A 19,598-nucleotide genomic window follows, 5' to 3' on the forward strand; every position below is an offset into this window, starting at 1 on the left:
TTTAAAGGTTTTTTCCTTTTATTTTTTTCTAAATCTATACTCTTTTCCATAGTTTGCTAAAAACGAACAAATTCTGACACCTGTGTAATTTTGACTGCAACCATACAAAAGCTTAATTCAAACAAATCAAAGGTTGACTTGCTTACAATTAATTAGGGGAAAAGTCAATCAGAAATGTGAGCAAACAAAGAAAATGATCATACCTTCCTGCTTCTTATCCTTGGAACCAAGTCCGGAGGTGCTTCACAAAAACATTAGGCCCTTCAAACAGAAATTTAGAGATAGGCTTTTACAAACAGCAACATGTATAATTTTGTGCAGAGGAGCAAAAGGCTACAAAAGCAGCCCTGGCAACAGTAAAAGAAAAGCTATAGTAGAAATTACAAGCAAAAAATAAAGAAAAGCAATATCCATAATATACTTCTTCTAGGAAAATGAAATGCAAACTAGAGAACATATTTGCATATACTTTAAGAAAATTCTTGCTTCTAACCTTCAATCATGCAACAGTCTTTAATTGTATAAACTTGGCTTGTGTTACCAATGGGTTTTAATTAAACCTCTGTATGTCTCCTTTGATTCATGACCTCCTAATAAGTTGCAATGACATTTGACTATTACACTTATTAAATTAAAAAAAAAACAGGTCTGAAACTTACCTCCAAATAGCCATTGAAATTATAATTATGTGGCATAATTATCAAAGATAGTCACATTTGGAGACTCTACAAATACATGTAGGTAATATTTCTGGTTTTTCTGTAACATTCAGTATGTACTCTCCGTAGGTATGTCCCAAAAGGTATACTAAAATCTGGAAGAAAAGTCAGATATTTTTTAAGTTTTAAATCTGTATAATACACCAGATATTGAGACTTTTTTTTAAAGCTAGTATTTATTAGACTCCCCCTGAGGCATAGAATGTTTCTTTTCTATGGTCACACTTCCTCTCCCCCCTTTTCTTCACACCTGCCCAGGCCAAACTGCCAGCCCAGGACATGAGTGATCTACACAGCTCAATGGAGACCTGGAAAACTTAAAAACATAACTACTACTACCTAAGTTATCTTTATTTCTGTAAATGATTATCCCTCAAAAACCACAAATAAAAAGAGGCTCGAAAGGGACAATACAGGTTATTGGAAATAGGACCTAGAAGGAATTTTGTTTCTTAGTTAAGATTATTCGGTTTGAAAGTACAAAAAATTAAACACTGATTGTAAAAGTTTTCCTGGAATGGCAACAGGTGGTGTCATCCCCCTTCACTAAAGGAACTGGCTGATGAAAGTAGCTTAGTTACAAAATGTGCGTTACTCATCTCCGATTACCCTGTGATATATACAGATCATTTCTCCTTTCATCCTGTTATGAACTGAATTGTGTTCCCCCCACCCCAAATTCAAATTTTGAAGCCCTAATCCCCTTATGACTATATTTTGACATAGAGCCTTTAAAAAATAAAGGTTAAATGAGGTCATCAGGGTGAGGCCCTGATCCTATTCCATTAGTGTCCTTACAAGAAGAGCAAGAGACACCAGAGATCTCCTTCTCTGACGCACACGCATGAAGCAAGGAAAGGCCACATGAGGACACAGCAAGGAAGTGGCCCTCTGCAAGCCAGGAAGAGTGCTCTCACCAGAAACCACCCTTCTTGACTTGCTCTGGCACTTCCAGCCTCTAGAACTGGGAGGAAATAAACTGCAGTTGTTTAAGCCACATGGCCTGTGGCAATTTGTTACGGCAGCCAGCAGAAACTAACGCAAGCCATTTTCCTCGGGGCTTTAGACACCAACGTGAATTCCCTGGCTCTGACATTTTACAACAGGGCAATCCTTGCATTTCTAATATAATGAAATTTTTAGATGCCACATTTAGAAAGCAATTGGTCCTCCTTTACTGAGAGAATACTGCTACAATCTTTTGATGAAACTATAGAAATATTTAAGTAAAAATAGGAGAAAGTGAAAAATAGGTGTTTATCAAGCAGCACAAATGACAAGTTCAAAGCAATTTTAAAAGCAAAGAGAAGTTTCAAGAGAAAGGATGTGTAAAAGTAGTCAGCATTTTAAATATTATTGCCTCATTCATTCACTCAACATACCTGCTATGAGTACCTGCTGTGTGTCAAGCATCATTCCAGGTATTAGCAATGCCGTGTTGAAGATTGATTAGTTCCCTACTGGACTGTGCCTTTATCCTAAGAAAATTTTTACTGGCCTAAACTTGGATGGAAAGACAGACTTTTCTGAAAAAGAAAGAAAAATAACTTGAGGAAATAGAAAAATAAAATTAACACCCTTAAAAGAATTCAGTCATTTACTGAACAAATATTTATTAAATAACTACTTTATGCTAGAGAATGATGGAAAGAAGAAAAGATCTAGGAGTTTTAAGGAAGAAAATCGATGTGATATCTACATAGATCTTAATAGATGTTTGATTTAGATAAATCTAGAAAGATTAAAACTCCTTGTAATAATCACCATTATAAGGTGAAATTCACACAAGTGAGGGAGATTCACTCCTCAAAGTATTGATACGGGTGTGTTTATCAGGGCAATTTTGAGTAAGTCCCAGAGCCGCAGCCTTGCTTGGGCAGAGGGTGAAGCCATAGGAAGATTTGCTGGCACAAGAAGTCAATTCATTTGTTTAACAATTTTAGCTCCGCGCTAGGCCATGGGCTACAGAGAAAAAGACACAGTCCAAATCTTCATAGAGTTGGGTCTAGGAGAAAAAAGCTCATAACGCAGCTATAGAACCAGGCTGCCAGGCTGGGGAGGGGAAGAGCAAGGCCAGGGAAGAGGAGGCAGCCTCTGAGCTGAGCATGGATATGGAGACGGTGCAGATGGCCTTCTAGGCAGAAGTTTGAAGTGAATAGGGCTCAGATCCAAGACAGACACCCAGGCTGTAGACGTTGGTTGGATTAAACCAGGGACAGCCTCACACTCCACACTAATGGTTTTGCATTTTAACCCAAAGGCAATGGGGAGCCATTGAGATTTTAAGGAAGAAAGTGACATGATTAGATGTGTGTTTTAGGAACCTTGCAAGAAACCACAAGAAGAACAATTTGGGAGAGAAAAGAGGCAGTACTGTGGCAGGTGAGAACAGTCAAGAGACATTCCCACAACCCACGGAAGGAACAGAGAGGGCCTAAATTAAGGACATGACAAGACAGGTAAGGTACAAAGTGCCATGATATGCATTCCTGGATACAGAAAAAAAACAAATTGAAAGAGACATTAATTATCTTCATCTTCATGAATTTAAAGAGGTAAAACACATAGCACGTGAAACATTAGTTAAAACATTAGTGAAAACCAAAGTGTGGAGTGTGACGTGTGAAAAGAGTGGCACAGATAATAGCGCTATCGTACAAAGCACTACAGAGAGGCCTCTGTAGTGGGGTTCTCAGTGTGTGTCTGGGATCGGGGGTGGGGATGGCATTCACAGAGCGTTAGATTGTTCCAAACAAGAGGAATGACTCACGTGAAAGCCCAAAACAGAGCAAGTTGGCCAGGCCTGAAAGAAATGACAGGATAGTGTTGAAGGGCAGTGAGAGATGAGGTGAAAAATAATTTAGGAGCAGATTGTGAAGAGTCCCTAGAGTCAGAATTATAGGGCTTAAGGTAGACTTTATCCTCCCCAAAGTGAAGGTCCAAGGAAAAACTTTTAGTGGGTCATAATAGGGTTTTAATGAAAAAGAAATTTTGGAAAGAGTGTTTAAGATACAATGGAAGGAGCAGAAAGGGGCTGGAAGGAGATAAGCCCAATTAGGAGGCTCCTGCAACAACTCAGGCCGATAAGGGCCTGAGCACCGTGGGACTGAAAGGAACGAGTGGGGGAAAGGGACTGCACAAAAGGCGGATTGTCAGAAATCATTTTCTGGATCCTTAGTCTTTGTTCCCAAAAAGACGCCTTACGCGTTAATTCTTTTATTACGGGTGTCCCTCCCAAGCCTCCCCTTCAGACCATGCCGTTCTATGACCACAACCCTTGTACTCGCCATGCACAAGTAATTACTGGTCTGGGATGTGTTTGTTTCTTTAAGTGACTGTGGCTAAAAAATTGAGGATAAAAAGAAGAGATCAACCTTTGAAGTTCTGCCCTAGGTGGAAAAATAAAGCAAAACCAGGTGTTAGGGAAACCAGAGATTTGGAAATGAGAAAGGACTACAAGGTAATTTTCCGTACACTTTTCTCACGAAAGTATATGTATTCCTTATAGAAATGCTTTCCCTAAGGAGAGGTTGTTCAGAAGCTCTAATTAGACTGGATATGTCAAAGTGTTTTGAAATGAATAAAGCATTCATACATGTGTTAGGTATTAGAAGGAAAATACATGTTATTGCCCTATCACTTTCTCTGACATAAAATAATGCCAACCCACTATTACTTGAGAAAGCATCAGAGTCACTTGTTGAGATAAGTTGGAGACAAAGTACAGCCCATTAAAGTAACATATAAATTCAGTCTGTGAAAATAATAGATTTCAAGAGCTTAAATCTAAACCATTGACTTCATAACCAATCATCAATGTTAATCAACACAGTTCTGAGTTATAACAAAAATACTATTCCATTCTCCTTTCAAACTATTTAATGTACTAGATTTTACTACTCAAAATTAGAAGTATACACATTTTTCATTAATTATAAAACTATTATGCCTTTTTATATAAAGGATCAAAATTGAGAAATGATTTTTTTAATTTCAACATTAAATGACTTTCTAACTTTTCCCTTTCTCGCCTTAAAACAGAACCTTTTATATGTTTGCTGAATATTAAAAGAAAGAAAAGTCCTACGTCAGTTGTTCGGATTCATATAAGACCTAATTGCCTCATACACTCTAATTCTGCCACTAGTTTATAATTAGCATGCATTTCTCATGCATGAGTTGACCCAATTACATAACAAATTTTGCCTTTGGGGATTGCTCTTGACTGCTTGTCTTCTGTCCACCATACAACTCAATTTCCCACCGTCAGCATCCTGAACATGGCCACAGTCAGTTTCTGTCAAAATGATTTATTTAAATTACAAACAGAGACCAGATCCCTAGATAGTCATCCCCACCTTTATGCTCACCCTTACACGCAAACTAACTTTGAATCAAATCTCTTAATAGTCCACAGACACTGCTATTCAATTATTAGGCCATGTTTTCCTCCAATAATCTAATATTTTTGAAGTTAATTCACAAAGTCTCAGGGAACTAAATCAACAGTATCCACTTGAGCTTATTAATGGGCATATAATTTATTTTGCATTCTAAGAAGTCAGTGAAAAATTAGGTAGCCACATCAAAAAACTAAAAATAATTATGTTTCAATACCAAATTAAAGAGATACTCTTTTTTCTATAATGTTTTTTAAAAAGACGTTGATCTTAGCTTTATTTTTGTTTTTGTTTTTTGGTAAAGTAAGTAAGCATTTCTTATGAATGGGTATGCAAAATTGAAAATGGTAGTAAAAAGGGTATTTGGGAAACAGGAGAGATAACCAAAATTATAAATACTGACAGGGTAAGGGAAAGAAGATAAAGCAGGTCAAAACACTATTGTCTATGTTGTCAGTGACTAAGAAAAGGGGTTCCAGAGATTCCTACCGATGCGAACAGACACTGGTGCACACGCACATACACAAAGACACACACCCTGTTTTCCTCTGTGAGTTGAGGACAGAAACGAATCTCGACAAATCACACATGGTACACTTACTATTCCAGTCAGTTTGTAAAATACAAGCTTTGTCATCTAGGTTTTTTTTCCTTTCCCTTTCATAAATTATTTCTGTGCCACCTGAAATAAATTTTAAAATAAACATCTAAACTTTATCTACAGCACAAAGATTGTAAAAGTCTCTTGGAGTCGGACTTTATCATTTCATTTCACAATTTATCCACAGACTGTCTCAGCTAATTGAAAATGCAGTTTATATTAATGTGTAAGCAGGCAGAATGAAATACATCAATAACCTCCTCTAGCTGGGTGAGTCCCCCAGGTGTCTGCGGTGATTCTGCCTGGCTCTCCTGCTGCGGTTCCCTGAATGAACTACTTATAAACATGAAGGTGGTAATCACCTGAATTAGAAACAGCCTTCACAATTACCCACACAAGCTAGAGCAATAAGGACGACAGAAAAAAAGTTTTTAAAAATGTCCAAAGGCACAGGAATTCCTCTATTCATGTTTGTACATTGTCCTTTAAGATACCTTTTTATAATACCACTAAGTAAACGAAATGTGGAGATGTGCTAGGATATTTCCGTCATTTGTGAATTTATGCCCTAGAATTGGGCTGGGGGGGGGGGGGAGGCAATAAGACATCTTCTGGAATTTCATGGAAAAAAAATATTTATTTGGCAACCAGTTCTGTTTCTTTCCAACCACTCGGCACATTCTGTAATCTGGCCTCTTTTCTTATTCTTTCTGCAGCTCCACCAAGTGAGTAACATAGCAGAAGAATTTTAAATTATAGCATTTAATAAATCTCCCAGGTTCAATATGTTGTCATTATAGACCCCAAAAGAAGGAAGTCAAGGCTAAACCCACCCTCCCTCTTTCATTACACACAATTTCAAATTTACAGCTGTATTTTATCCACACCTCACAAACATATGGAGACTGAGTGGGCATTTCCAAATGATTTCAAATCCTGGACAAATGATTATGAGTGCGAGAAAAAAATTCATATAACTGACACAGACACAAGCAATCAAAAATGCCCATTCATCCATAACATATTAACCAAAACACGTAAGAGTTGTCATTAAAGCCCCTGTCTTATGTCTTTATACTTTCTTCAGTCCAAAAGGGATTAAAGAGAGCTTAGAAAGATCCAGACAACATTCAAAGTTAAATAAAGTAAAAACAAGTGAGAAGGTGAAGCAATTGGAAAAATAAAGATTGTGAAGACCCTGGCTTAATTAACCCACTACGTCATCCTGTATTAACTGTGGAGCTCAAATCTCATATCCTTTACAGTTTTTCCAGGATGAGCATCCCAGCACCTCCTGCGGAAAGTCTGGTGTCTGTCCAGTCTGGACATTTTCTCACCTTCTTCTTCTCAAAACAGACACAGTCCAGGCCACTGTCAAAAATATCTGTCTGGATTTGGCCAATATATTTCAGTGTTTGGGTTTATCTGAAAGTAATGTGGAAAACTGAACCAGCCAAAGTACCAAGTTTCAGATTAACCCAGGTTTCTTATAGAAAAAAGATCCTTGGATAATATGGAAAACCCCATGAGGTCACGGAAAAGTTCATAAAGTTGCGGCCTTATAAATCAGTAATAAATTCGCTAGACCTCAGAATACTTAACAGCTTCCTTTCTTCAAGAGTAAATCCCTAACAGTAACATTAGGAAATCTATATTTTTACTACCATCCAAATATTAATATGTCTCCATCGTGTTAAAAGTACTACTTGCAAGACTGCTATACTTGCTAATATCAAGACAATCACAAGGAAAATATTAAGAAACCTAAATTATTTGCTTTAAAAAATCAGCATTGTCTAAATTACAGGTTGAATCTAAATGGTATTTCATATACTATTATGTATATAATAAATATAGATTTATACATACCTGTGCTATAAGGGTTTTTTGGATTATGAAGACTAGATCTGCAAACAGCCTCTGGTATTGAATAAAATGTATACTCCTGCTAATGATAAAGGTTGGTGAAATGATCAGTTCTTTTATTAAATATGAATATTGAGTTAATTTGAATATAAATGAAAAGGCTTACCTTTGAATCCACTGCAATCCTTATGTTAGCTGTCACGTGGATGTCCTTAGCAGAAATTGTTTAGCTCTTTTTGAAATAAATTTCTGTGATAGTTGAAGATTTATAGCTTTGTTTTATGAAGCATTGTTTTATTTTTTAAAAAAATGTTCACCAACAATAATGCAAAGAAAAGAAACACCACTGAATGTAACTGCCAGTGGAATACACAAGTATCTTTAATTTGCATTTTTAAAAGCAAAAATAGGTTTCTGATTTAAGGAAAGAATGAAGAGAAAGACAGATGAGGGGAGTAACCTTCAGACGCATAACTGGAGCATTGTTGACACAGGGTAGAAAAACTAAGGGATGAACAGCATGAACCCTTAAAATTCAACCATTTCTCTTCAAAGGAAAAAAGTCCTTACTAAGATAAAATATTCATTTAAAGAGCAAACAGTGGCTAAACATTACAGAATATGAAAAAAAAATGGTATTTACTCTGCCTCCTCTCACTCCCTAAATGTTTTTTAAACATCATTCTGTTTCTGAACTGTTGACAAATAAAATTCTTTCTCAAATTATATACTATGAATCTGTCGGCAAACTGTTACTCTAAATATGATGATGGCCAAATATCAGTGAGTTTAAAACCACTGGCTAATTAACCATTTCCTGGAAATTAAGGCTACATCACTTATAACATTTAACTGTACAAAGTTTAGTGATTGTACAGTGACACACGAATTTCTCATGAAAAATGCATATTTGCACACATTTATATCATGTACACAGTGGTTGATTTTCATTCACATTTCCTCTTGAATACCTAACACTGAACTTTTTTTCTAAATAAAATACATTTTAACAACCTTTATATAATACTTCAGAAGAAATTTTACCATAGACATAAATTACAAAAAGTAAGAACTGCTGCCTTTAGTGCTGAATTAACACTCTTTGGTACCTAACATGCTTTGAACTTGTTAGTCTCCATTTTCTTTTTCAAAAATAAATATATTACTGAATAAGACGCAGCTTTCAAATTCAAAACAACTTCATATGTAAATGTTTATTTTAAAAATTTAATTCTTCATTTCTACAAATATCTGAACTATGAAATCTTATATACACATAATTAGCAAATACGAAATTTCTCAAGATACTTGATCTTATATGTGTACGTGTTGAATGTTTACCCACAGGGGGGAAAAAAATCTGTCAGGTTTTTTTTAACTTAACTATGAAAGTCCTCTTTTGGAGGAATTCAAAGCTGAGAACCATTCACAATGGAGTAAGATGTTAAATTACAATAGCTTCTTTTATGTTAAAGAAATATAATCACTGCTATTGAAGTGTTAGGCTCTAGATAACTTTTGAAATCAAAGAGAAGGAATTTCACAGATGAACTTGGCATATTTTATGAGTACTTTGAGTACTGCTTATATACGAAGCAACAAGAACACTTTCAAGTCACTCAATCTCACTTTCTCATCCAGAAACACAAGTCAGGGCCATCACATCAGGGAACAGTCACCTACATTACTGATTTGTTCCTGAGTCCTCTTCAGCCTCTGTAGTTCAGGCGTGTCAGTAACGATGCTGAAGCCCCTCCCTTTGCTTTCTTCAAAATCTCTTTTGTATTTGACCTAACAGTGGGGGGAGGGGGGGGAAGAGTAAAAGAAAAAAAGAGAAGTAAACAGAGGAATCACAAATCCCTAAAAAGCTGCTAACATTGGAAGCAATGCCTCCAGACACAGCTCTATCAGCAAGCAGCAAAGTGAGAGGCAGGGGCATAGCCAGAATGCCTGCTTTATATCCCAGCAACTCCTCTGACCGTGTGATCTTAGGCAAGTTACTCAACCACTCTGCGCCTAAAGGGTCTCATCCATAAAATGGCAGCAACAACAATATTCAAATAATGCTATTTAATACGTCCTAAGGGTAGGATCAAATCTACTAATACTCATATCTAGCCAATAGCAAGCAGGCAAGTGCACCATAATAGTTATTATTATTATCATCAATAGTTGTACTACTGCCCCTATGCCTGTCTTGTCAGTGACAAAGCATCATTTTGCGCCTCAACTGCACTAAGGGGGAAAAAAACAGACAAAATCATCAACAGCTACCCCGTCCTTACAAAGTTTTCATTCTACTTCATAAAGCAAAGCATGTGGATATGATTATACACTGCTATATTGCTAAATGTCAAGTGTGTAAATGCTTATGAAAGTATTCATAATATAGACCACATCTAGAGATTGAAAGGCTTCAAGCACATGCCCTTAGCATACTGTGTGCTGAGGTACCTAAGATTTTTTTTCCCAGTGTTTAAATATACTTCTTTTCTAATTACAACCCAGTGAAGCTGACTTTTACAGTTTTCTCAGGGGACCAGAATAACTAATGCTTAATCTTACTAGAGCCCCATCTCCTATTATTAGCATAATGATAATAACTGTCACACCAGTTAAATATTCTGCTTGTTAATGACTGAGATGTTTATATCACTCTGACTATTCTTATTTCCTTAAGAGCCTAAATACTAAGCAATATGAAAATGCATTTTGATAACCCATTTTACATTCATAATTATCATTTTCAAATTAAAATTTATATTAATAATTAATATTGAGGGTAGTTAGTAAAAAATATGATTCTCTAAGTATAACTTTCCGTATAAATTTTAAGTCTTAGTTGAGCAAGAACTGTTTTTGTATTGTATTTAAATATTCAATTCTCTCAAGCACTACCGTCCTGAGACTACTAAAAAATTTCCCTTTGCCAGAAAAACTTGATAGGAAAAAACATCCCAGATGACAACAAATAGAAAGATGTAGATACTCTCATTACTTTAAGCTTTAAAATATATAATTTTCTCTCTATATTTTCATTTAAGGTATGAAAGTACTGAAACCCTTACTTTATTTTCCTAAGTAAAAGGCCTTTACCACATTATTTTTCTTCCACAGAAAATGCTGAATGAAATTAACCCTCTAACCCCTCAATCTCCCAGCATGTGTGAGATATATACACACACCAGTATATTCTTGGCGTTTTATGCCTAACTAAGCAGGGAAGCCATTTAACTTAGCCTGAAGTTAGCACTAGGGCACCGAACAGTAAAATAATAAAAGTAAGAAAGATGACTAGATTATAATAGCAATAGGCATGAAGAGGTAAGAAGAAAAATCTATAAGCCAAGTTTTAACATCATTAATGCCTGTTTCAGAGAAAGCACAATCACATATTCCTTCTGTGGTTAGTTTGGGGTTTTTTAATGGTAATTTCCAAAGAAAGAACTGAAAAGAAAAGCTATTAAATCCCAGAATCATAGGTTTTAAGTTGATAACCATTTCCACATTCACAAGACATAAGAATCATGTGGGCCTGCCTCATGTATACTGAAGAGGATACAGTCAAAATCATAAATGGTTTGCAGACTTTTAGAAGATGTGTAATCGTTTTTAATGGAGTGATCCACAACCAAGCTTCATGTAGTCTCAGCACCAGCTCAAGCACTACCCCACCCAATCTTTACTGCACACAAGGAGGGGGCCTTGCAGACATTAGTCAGTGGCTCTCTTTTCCATACTCCCACCCCTTAAATCCTAGCTCTCTACTAGGTCTAGAACACATGGAACTTGGTGACAAAGTCAAATCCTACTCATCTTTGTAATCCCAGAACCTAGCACAGCACCTGGCCCATGGGAGTTGGTTAATAAATGATTAAGAAAGGAAAGAAGTGAGGGGAAAAGGGGAGGGAGAAAGAAGAGGGGTGGCAGCAGAGGGCGAATCTGGCCCAGTTCCAGGTATAAGAGAGGAATCTCATATTCAGGGACTGAAAAATGGAGCCATTTGGCTGCAGCACCTGGTGAAAGGGGAAGACCCAGGAAATCAAGCTAAGAAACACAGATCTAGATCAGTTTTGAAATAGTTCCCACCTTAGTCCATTCAGGCTGCTATAATAAAAATGCCATAGACTAAATGGCTTGCACACAACAGAAATTTCTCTCTCATAGTTCTGGAGGCTGGGAAGTTCAAGACCAAGGCACTGACAGACTTGGTGTCTGGTAAAAACCTGCTTCATGATAATAGACCACTGTAACCTGAAGTAGTGGAAGGGGTGAGGGAGCTCTGTGTGGTCTCCTATTTAAAAGGGCACTAATCCTATTTCTGAGGTCTCTACCCTCATGACGTAATTACCTGCCAAAAGCGCCCCCTCCTAATACCATCACATTGGGAAATAGGTCTCATAAAATCTGGGGGGACACAAACATTCAGCACATAACAGGTGCTTTTACATACAAGCATTCAACATTAACTCAACAAGTTTTCATTAAGCCTCATATAAACACCTCTTTCCTCAGTAAAAAAATGCCTTTTCTTCCCTTATGTTTCAGGATTGGATACAAAATGATCATCTCTGGTCTCTTGTCTACTCTCCCATTAAAAAGTACTTCGTGATGATCCCATGAATATTAATGGTGGTATTCTCAGAACTGCATTCTCTGGAATTTCCTCCTCCAATGTTCATCTATTCAATCCTTTATCAAAAAAAAATACTGAGTACCTACTATGTGCCAGGTACTATTCCATGTGTGGGAACAATGCAGCAAAGAAGAGTCAATAATTTGACCCCTCATGGAGCTTGCATTACAGTGAGAGAAATAGAAAAGACATAAGACCTATATATAAGTTGAATAAGTAGTATGTTAGTGGTAAGTCTAAGAGGAAAATAAAGCTAGAAAGGAAGTGAGAAGGGTCAGGAACACTGCCCTTTTAGACAGGGTGGTCAGGAAAGGCCCCAGTGGAAAGATGACATTTCAATAAGACCTGAAGGAGGTGAGGGCTGTATGCAGAACAGCAATGTGGCAGACTTCTGGTTTACCCGGCTCTTTCTGGCTGCTGTATTAATCAACTGGAGTGAGCAGGGCAGAAGGAGGAGACCAGTCAGGGGCAGACAATTTTGGTCCTCCTTCCCCAGTTGTTCACTATTAGAGAATCATCAAGGACCAAAGAAGACAGAGAGAGTCCATGGGCCCAGCCTCAGCTCCCCAGCCAGGTGAGCTGCACAATCTTGTCAGGATAGGTCAAGAAGAACACAGAAGGGAGTGCAGAAGCAAGATGCCACTGTGAGTTCAGAAAGAGAACGTGCTCTACCTGGGAAGTAATGCAGTCTTTGTTTCTTATGGGCTTATCCCTTCACAAATGAAGAAAGGTACATTGAAAATGCATTCTTAATGTACATGTAAAGAACATACACAATGGGCTATAGGACTTGCCATATTTTTCTTCAGAAGTAACATAAAAATATATTTCAAATACTGAATGCTACCTAATACTAACATATTTCATATGTACATATCTGTATATGAACACACATACACATAAATATTTATCTTCCTGTACTAAAGATTAGAACCCCAAATCATGAGTCAAAAGACCTGAATTTAAACCCTAATGCTATTATGTGATCTTGGTTTGTTCAATTTCGCTAACACTCCTGATCGCCAGCAATACAATAGGAAAAGCAAAGCAAAGAAATACACTACCAAATGTTTAAAGGGCTAACATAAAGGATGTGTAAAAACATCAAGCAAGGACATGCCCTTAGTAGGTCATTAGCAAATATTGGTTTCCGCCTTCTGGACAAATTTAAAAAGTGACCTTCGTTGCTTACATATGACCATCTTTGCCAGTGTGTGCTTGCTCGGTGATATTCTGTGTTTGGAGTCTTCAGCAAGTAACACTCAGAAGTTCACACTGCAGGGGAAGCTAGAAACCAGGGTGGTTCTAGCCCAGCATAAGAAAAAGGCTCACGCTGATGGAAAAGGAAGCATTTTAAAACACAAAATGGTGAGCGGAGCTGCGCACTGAATTATTTGCTAATTCTGAGATATAATTTCTCTCCCCCAAATGCTGCAAGTACCACAGTTATTATTATAACAATATAAACAAATGTAGAAAATGAAAACCACTGCAGAAAAAGACCATTCTTAAGCAGAAAGCCATTTTTATTATTTTTTAATTTATTTGTATTGTATTTTTTCCATTACCATTTGTCCCCCTTATGCCCTTCTCCCCTCTGCAATCACAAAGAAGCCAATGGAACCCGAGACTGGTAAACTGTTGAACAACAGACTGAAAGGAGAATAAATAAGATTCGACAATGAGACCAAAGATGGATCAGCAGCTCCAGCCCCAACTATGCTCCTCTTGACCATGAAATTCTTGACCATGAGCATGTGGAGACCTAGATCAATATGTTCATAATAACACTTTTGTAGTATTGGAAAAACTGGAAGCAACTTAGACATTGCATCCACAGGAGAATGAACAAATTATTATCTCTTCATACAATGGAATATTATCCAGGAATAAAAAGAAATGAACTACAGATGTATGGGTCCATATGCATGAATCTCAGAAACATTTTGTTGAAGGGAAAGAAGCAAGGAATACACACATATGTGGTAAATAAAAAGGGCAAGGGACTTGATAAGCGTGACATCCCAAGAAGTGGTAAGATGTGCTCATTGAAGGCTGTCTGCTCATGAAAAAGAGGCTTCTCTATTCCTGGTGATGCTCGAGTTCTTAAGTTGGAAAGTAGGTACACACGTGATCCTTTTAATATCATGCTGGAAAACCTTCATGTACACGCCATATAGTCTTTTGTACTGACCAAATATTTTACAATCATTTTCAAAGAAACTATGGGCAGAGTTTTAAAACCCCAGATGGGGAAGCTAAAACACCCAGAAGTTAAACCAAAATCATGAGCAGGAGCATAGAAAAAGAAGATAGGAACCAGAATTCAGGTCCTATTTTCAGTCAGCTAGAAGCAAGACTTGAGTTTTCCATAAATGGCAAATGAGCGAGCCAGTGGCATCCCTATGCAGAAAGTTATATCAGCCACTCTAAGTTCATTTTAATGAAGCTGTTTGACTACAATGGCAAACACTGAACTGAAGCAAAAAGGCAGGAAAAATAGGAATCGAGAGAGGGTTGAAAGAGGGTTGCAAAAGAGATTCTATACATGGAACAGTGAACCACAGGAGCAGTGGGAGGGGATCCTTGGCAATCACCATAGACCACATGGCTAAGAAGAATCCAGGACCACAGGGTCAACAAAAGAAGAATATCATTTAGCTGTAAAGCAGCTTACCTTGTCAGGGTATGTTCAATGGAAACCTGAAATGTACAGACACATTTACTACTGATTCATGTTATTCTCCCCTTTTTTCACACAGTCTCCACCTGGTACCATGAAATCAGTGACCGATTTTATTATCTTGATGGATATTTCACATTTCTTCAAGGAAAGATTATGAGGGTCATATCATTTTTAAACTACATGCAAAATTCTTAGTTTGATCTGCGGAACTTAGCGATCAATTACATAGTTCAGTAGATTTTAAAGTACCGGGCCATATGCTTCTTTCTATCTCACTGCATTTGGCTCGGTGCTTAGCATGTATTAAAAGCTTCATAACTATTTCATGATTGATTACCATCTAGTTTTGTATTTTTAATATCTAAAATGCAGAAAATTGGCTAATCTCGCAATGCTAAATGGGAATTAAACAACTACAGAGGAAAATCTTATTAAGGGCTCTTTTGTAAGGTGAAGTTAATTTTAACAAATGTTAAGTCAAATAAGCTCAAAAAGCAAATTTGCTTTTTTTATCAATTAATGTCATAATTTGTAAATTTATGGTTAATTAAATGAAATTAAATTTTTAATTACCTTTTTTAACATAATTAAAAAGCATTAAAAATAATTTTCATAGATTTCTAAGCCTTAAATTAGCCTTTCACTGCATTTGCAGAGGTACTTACTGATATATACAGACTTGTCAGTTTTCTATGTTATAGTCACAATCCAACTTTATCAGATTTGGAATCCCTTTACTTTTAACAGAATTGTTTTCAGTTAAAAAACTGTAAAGTCTCAGTTGCATTTGAAACAAATACTCTGAATGCATAATAAGGCATATCTTAATTAATTTCTCAATAAGCTAAGATAATTAAAAATGACCCCTAAGACACTGACACGTAGCTTAGGGGTTAACAGCTCAGGCTGAGAATTTGACAAGCAATGTCTTGGGCTCTGGCTCCATCTCTTATTAGCTGTGTGACCTCAGGCAAGTTACTTAATGTCTCTGAGCCTCAGTTTACTCATGTACAAAATGAGCATAATTGTAGTGCCATACTGATAGTACTTTTGTGAGAATTAAGTGAGATGATGGCAATAATGCCTGACGTCCATTGACAATGGACTAGATCCCAGACACTGCACTGAGAGTCTCTAGAGAAAACATCCGACCCCATGAGCCAGTACTGTGCCTACTGCATGTGGGAGCTCCTTCAGTCTTTTGGGGATCGAAATAGAATACAAAGTTAAAAATTAAAATATGTTTTACCTATATTATCTTCAGATAAATCCTAGCAGGTGTACATTTTAATGGCCATTTCATTGATGAAGGAAAAGATTTTTGAGAAGGTTACAGAGCTAATAGGGGACAGAAGTCTCTCTCTGGCCTCTCCCCAGACATTATCTTTCAATTCATCTGACAATGAAAAACATTGCCAAAATGAAAAATATTCAACTGAACACAAACAAGATATAAATAATGTCCTATAAACAAAAAGGAAAGTAAAATCAACTGACTATTTCTAAGTAGGGGATTCCAGAAGATCTACATAACTTAAAATTGTAACTAATTCATTTTCTCTAATGGATACTGTGATGTCACAGAAGGTACAAAAATTATCACCCAAAGAAAAGCTTAACAAAGCTACACTTGTCATTCAAAATGTGTTCCCAGGTATTTCCTTGGAACAAAACTATTGTTTAAATTTTCACTTAGTAAAGATCAGGCCAGAAGGCAGAATACCATTGCCAGAAATGTAATATTGGTGCAAATATTCATTCAAAGCAAAAATCTTAAGTATAATTTAAAAATTGGAGCCTACATATTGCATATTTTCACTGAGAATTTCATAATAGAAAAAAATGTAACTAATCCACCAAGTTCTTCCAATAAGTTATAAATTACTCTGCAGAGTAAATTAAGTATTTGGTGATGATAATTAACTTGTTCAGGAAACTAAATTATCACCCAATGAACTATTCAGGCACTGCAGAGGCAAAAAATTCATATTCTAATGCCTGACGCAGTTCTGAAGAGTGACAGACTCACAGAGCCTGTCTGTCGCTACTTGATGTCGCCACGTTACTTTTTAAATAACATTTAATAATTCACAAGATTTATGAATTTTGATTTCTAGACACATGTTCTCTCAGCTACTAATCCTTTAGAGAAACTCAACCTCATCCCATTACATGATTATAACTTTTAAATATAAATGTCTAGTTCATGCACAGAATGGAATATGTTGAAATTATTTTGAACCAGAAGACATCATGCAAGGTTAAATTAAGGAGAAGATAATAAATTACAACAGGGAACATTCCTGTGTGCCTAGCCTGAATTATAAAGTATTAAGAAATGGGTAATTTCCAGTTAGGAAAAAAAAAATTAGGGAATTAGTAATTCACTAAAAAAGAAAGCTACATCCAAACTTCAGTAAAGAGAAGAAATAAGGATAAAAGCAAGAATTCAGCAAACGTAAACAGAGCTGAACTAACACAAAACAGTCATGAAAGTGAAAATAACCCATCCTTCATCTCAGAGTCACAGCTGAAGAAGGTGACAGATGATTCCTCCCTGTTCTTACATACGCCTGCTCCCTAACAGATTGATAATGTCATTAAAATTGGTCCTAATAACCCTCCTACACCTCAATGACGTTATCCATCAGGCAACGCCAACTGTTTTCCTATAAAAAAACAGTTCTTCCACTCCTACGAAACTGAAAAAAGAAAAAGAAAAACTGTTATAGAAAAAAAAAAAATGCAAACAAAGAGTAAATCTAAATGCACTAGACTTCATGTACACACACTGACACCGAGATTAGCTTCCATGATAGGCAGCTTCTACTGCACAGAAAAACCCATGGATCTCAGCAAGGTATTTAATCAAAATTTCTTAAGATCAAATACTTAATATAAAATTTTATTTAAAACATTAATTTCCCAGATATTTCAACAGGTCATTAACATATTGTTGTTACAACTAGAAACTTAGTACTAATTCAGGTCTTATGCAGGCAAGAACCTATCAGCAACGAGTATATTGGAAGTGCTGAAGAATGAAGTGGAGAATTATGGACTCTCAGGCTTCTTAGTTAACAGCAAGAGCTTCACATGATTACAGGTATGAGTATTCAGAAACACGGGCTTGCTGCCGGCCTGCTATGCAATAGCAGCTATGATTTATTAAAGAGCTACAAGGTGTATGACGTTACACAAGGCATTTGACAGGCTAACTAGCTTAATCTGCAAAACCACTCTGTGACAGAAATATCGATTTTACCATTTTTTACATACGAGAAATGTAGTCTCTCAATAGTAATCCCAATGTTTTGGCCCACCCAAAACATCCTTCTTCCTAGTTATAGCCCCATGCCTCACTCCCTCCATTTAGGTTTGCCCAAGAGGCATCATTTTCCTACATAACCCACTTCCTTAACCACCACTGATTGGCCCCAAAGGTAGAGAGTCATCTGGCCTTAGCTAGTCCAAGTCCAAGTCAAGATGTTTTGGAGATTTGGGAATGGGGATCCAACATGTAGAGTGAGTCTCTCCCTCTGGTAACTAAAACTCTATGATTTACAACTTGGAAACTATCGACAGCCAGGTTGACCACAGCCAGAATACAGACAGGCAGAGGGAGTCCTGGCTGGGTGGCCTTTGAGTCCTGATTCCCACAGTTCCTAAAACTGAAACAAGCACGTTCCTGCCCTTGGATCTGTATCCCCTAATACCCTCAAAACCTATCATCTTGTTTGAAAATGAGGGTTGGGTTCTCTATCCCTTGCAGTCAAAAATCCTAATTAATATAGTAAATTGTGGCTTCTTGGTTAAGACACAAGCCTAGCATCACTCTCTGGTGAGCCTCCGAGTCAGAATTCAAACCCAGATCTGTCCTGAAAGCTTTCGTTCCCTTCTACCCTGTCACATTATAAGATGGTAATTTAAACATTTTGTAAACTTCATCAAAGACCTTCACTTAGAACAAAATGTAATTTTAACAAAAATATATAATTATGCCTTTTTAAAGCCTAGATTTTAAACAACAGTGTAAAGAAGGTCTGAAATAATGTTTAAACTGTCTTACATGTTACATACATTAGCAAGTATTGGATCTTTAAAGGTTCCACACACTACCAATAAGATGCTCAGCGGGTATTCATCAAATGAGTGAGTAAAAATCTACGGTAAGTACTTCAAAATGAAACTTTAAAATGATCACCATCCTCAAGCACCAGCTTAGAAAAGTCTGTGGATTATTCAGTATTTTCACTTTTAAATTAACTCTGATTTCCAACATGAAAAATTAGGTCCTAAATAATCTAAGAAAACCCCAAAGTTTAACTTCACATTATAATTAGAAAAACTACTACATCAGTCTGCACATCAATTACTATATTATCTTGGCTGTGTTTCTATGAAGTTTCAAGTTCCATGGTTTGTTGTAATTTTATGGTGCTACAGGTGCAATTACTACATTCTTCCCTTGCTGACCTAGAAGTCTCGCCTTTGGCCTAAAGACACTACCAGGCTCTGGGTAAGTCCGTTTCCCAAAAGAACAAATGGTCTTTCTTTTCCCTCCACAATAAACATGGCAAAAAGCAACAGCATTTTTTTCCTTGCAGTGTGAAAATAAAGAACTTGGTTTCACAGTTACAAAGAGAAAGAAGAAAAAAATGGGACTCTAAAAGTAATGGAAGTGGAAGAG

At 36.6% G+C, this 19,598-nt stretch overlaps 1 protein-coding gene and 1 long non-coding RNA gene across 2 annotated transcripts in view; both read right to left on the reverse strand.

Annotated features, from left to right (window-relative positions):
• NEBL (nebulette) overlaps positions 1-19,598 on the reverse strand; it is a 353,824-nt gene that overhangs the window by 154,320 nt on the left and 179,906 nt on the right. Inside the window, exon 4 of the mRNA XM_024576170.4 lies at positions 9,270-9,377. Within this exon, the coding sequence (XP_024431938.1) occupies positions 9,270-9,377 (108 nt within the window). The remainder of the gene's footprint in view (positions 1-9,269; positions 9,378-19,598) is intronic.
• On the reverse strand, positions 210-9,259 carry LOC112318948 (uncharacterized). The gene is made up of 4 exons (XR_002976277.4): positions 7,590-9,259; positions 2,102-2,245; positions 660-814; positions 210-261 (listed from the first exon to the last, which is right to left on the reverse strand). It is a non-coding gene; the product is annotated as an uncharacterized lncRNA (long non-coding RNA).

This window comes from Desmodus rotundus, chromosome 4 (assembly GCF_022682495.2).
Source record: "Desmodus rotundus isolate HL8 chromosome 4, HLdesRot8A.1, whole genome shotgun sequence".
Classification (NCBI taxonomy): domain Eukaryota; kingdom Metazoa; phylum Chordata; class Mammalia; order Chiroptera; family Phyllostomidae; genus Desmodus; species Desmodus rotundus.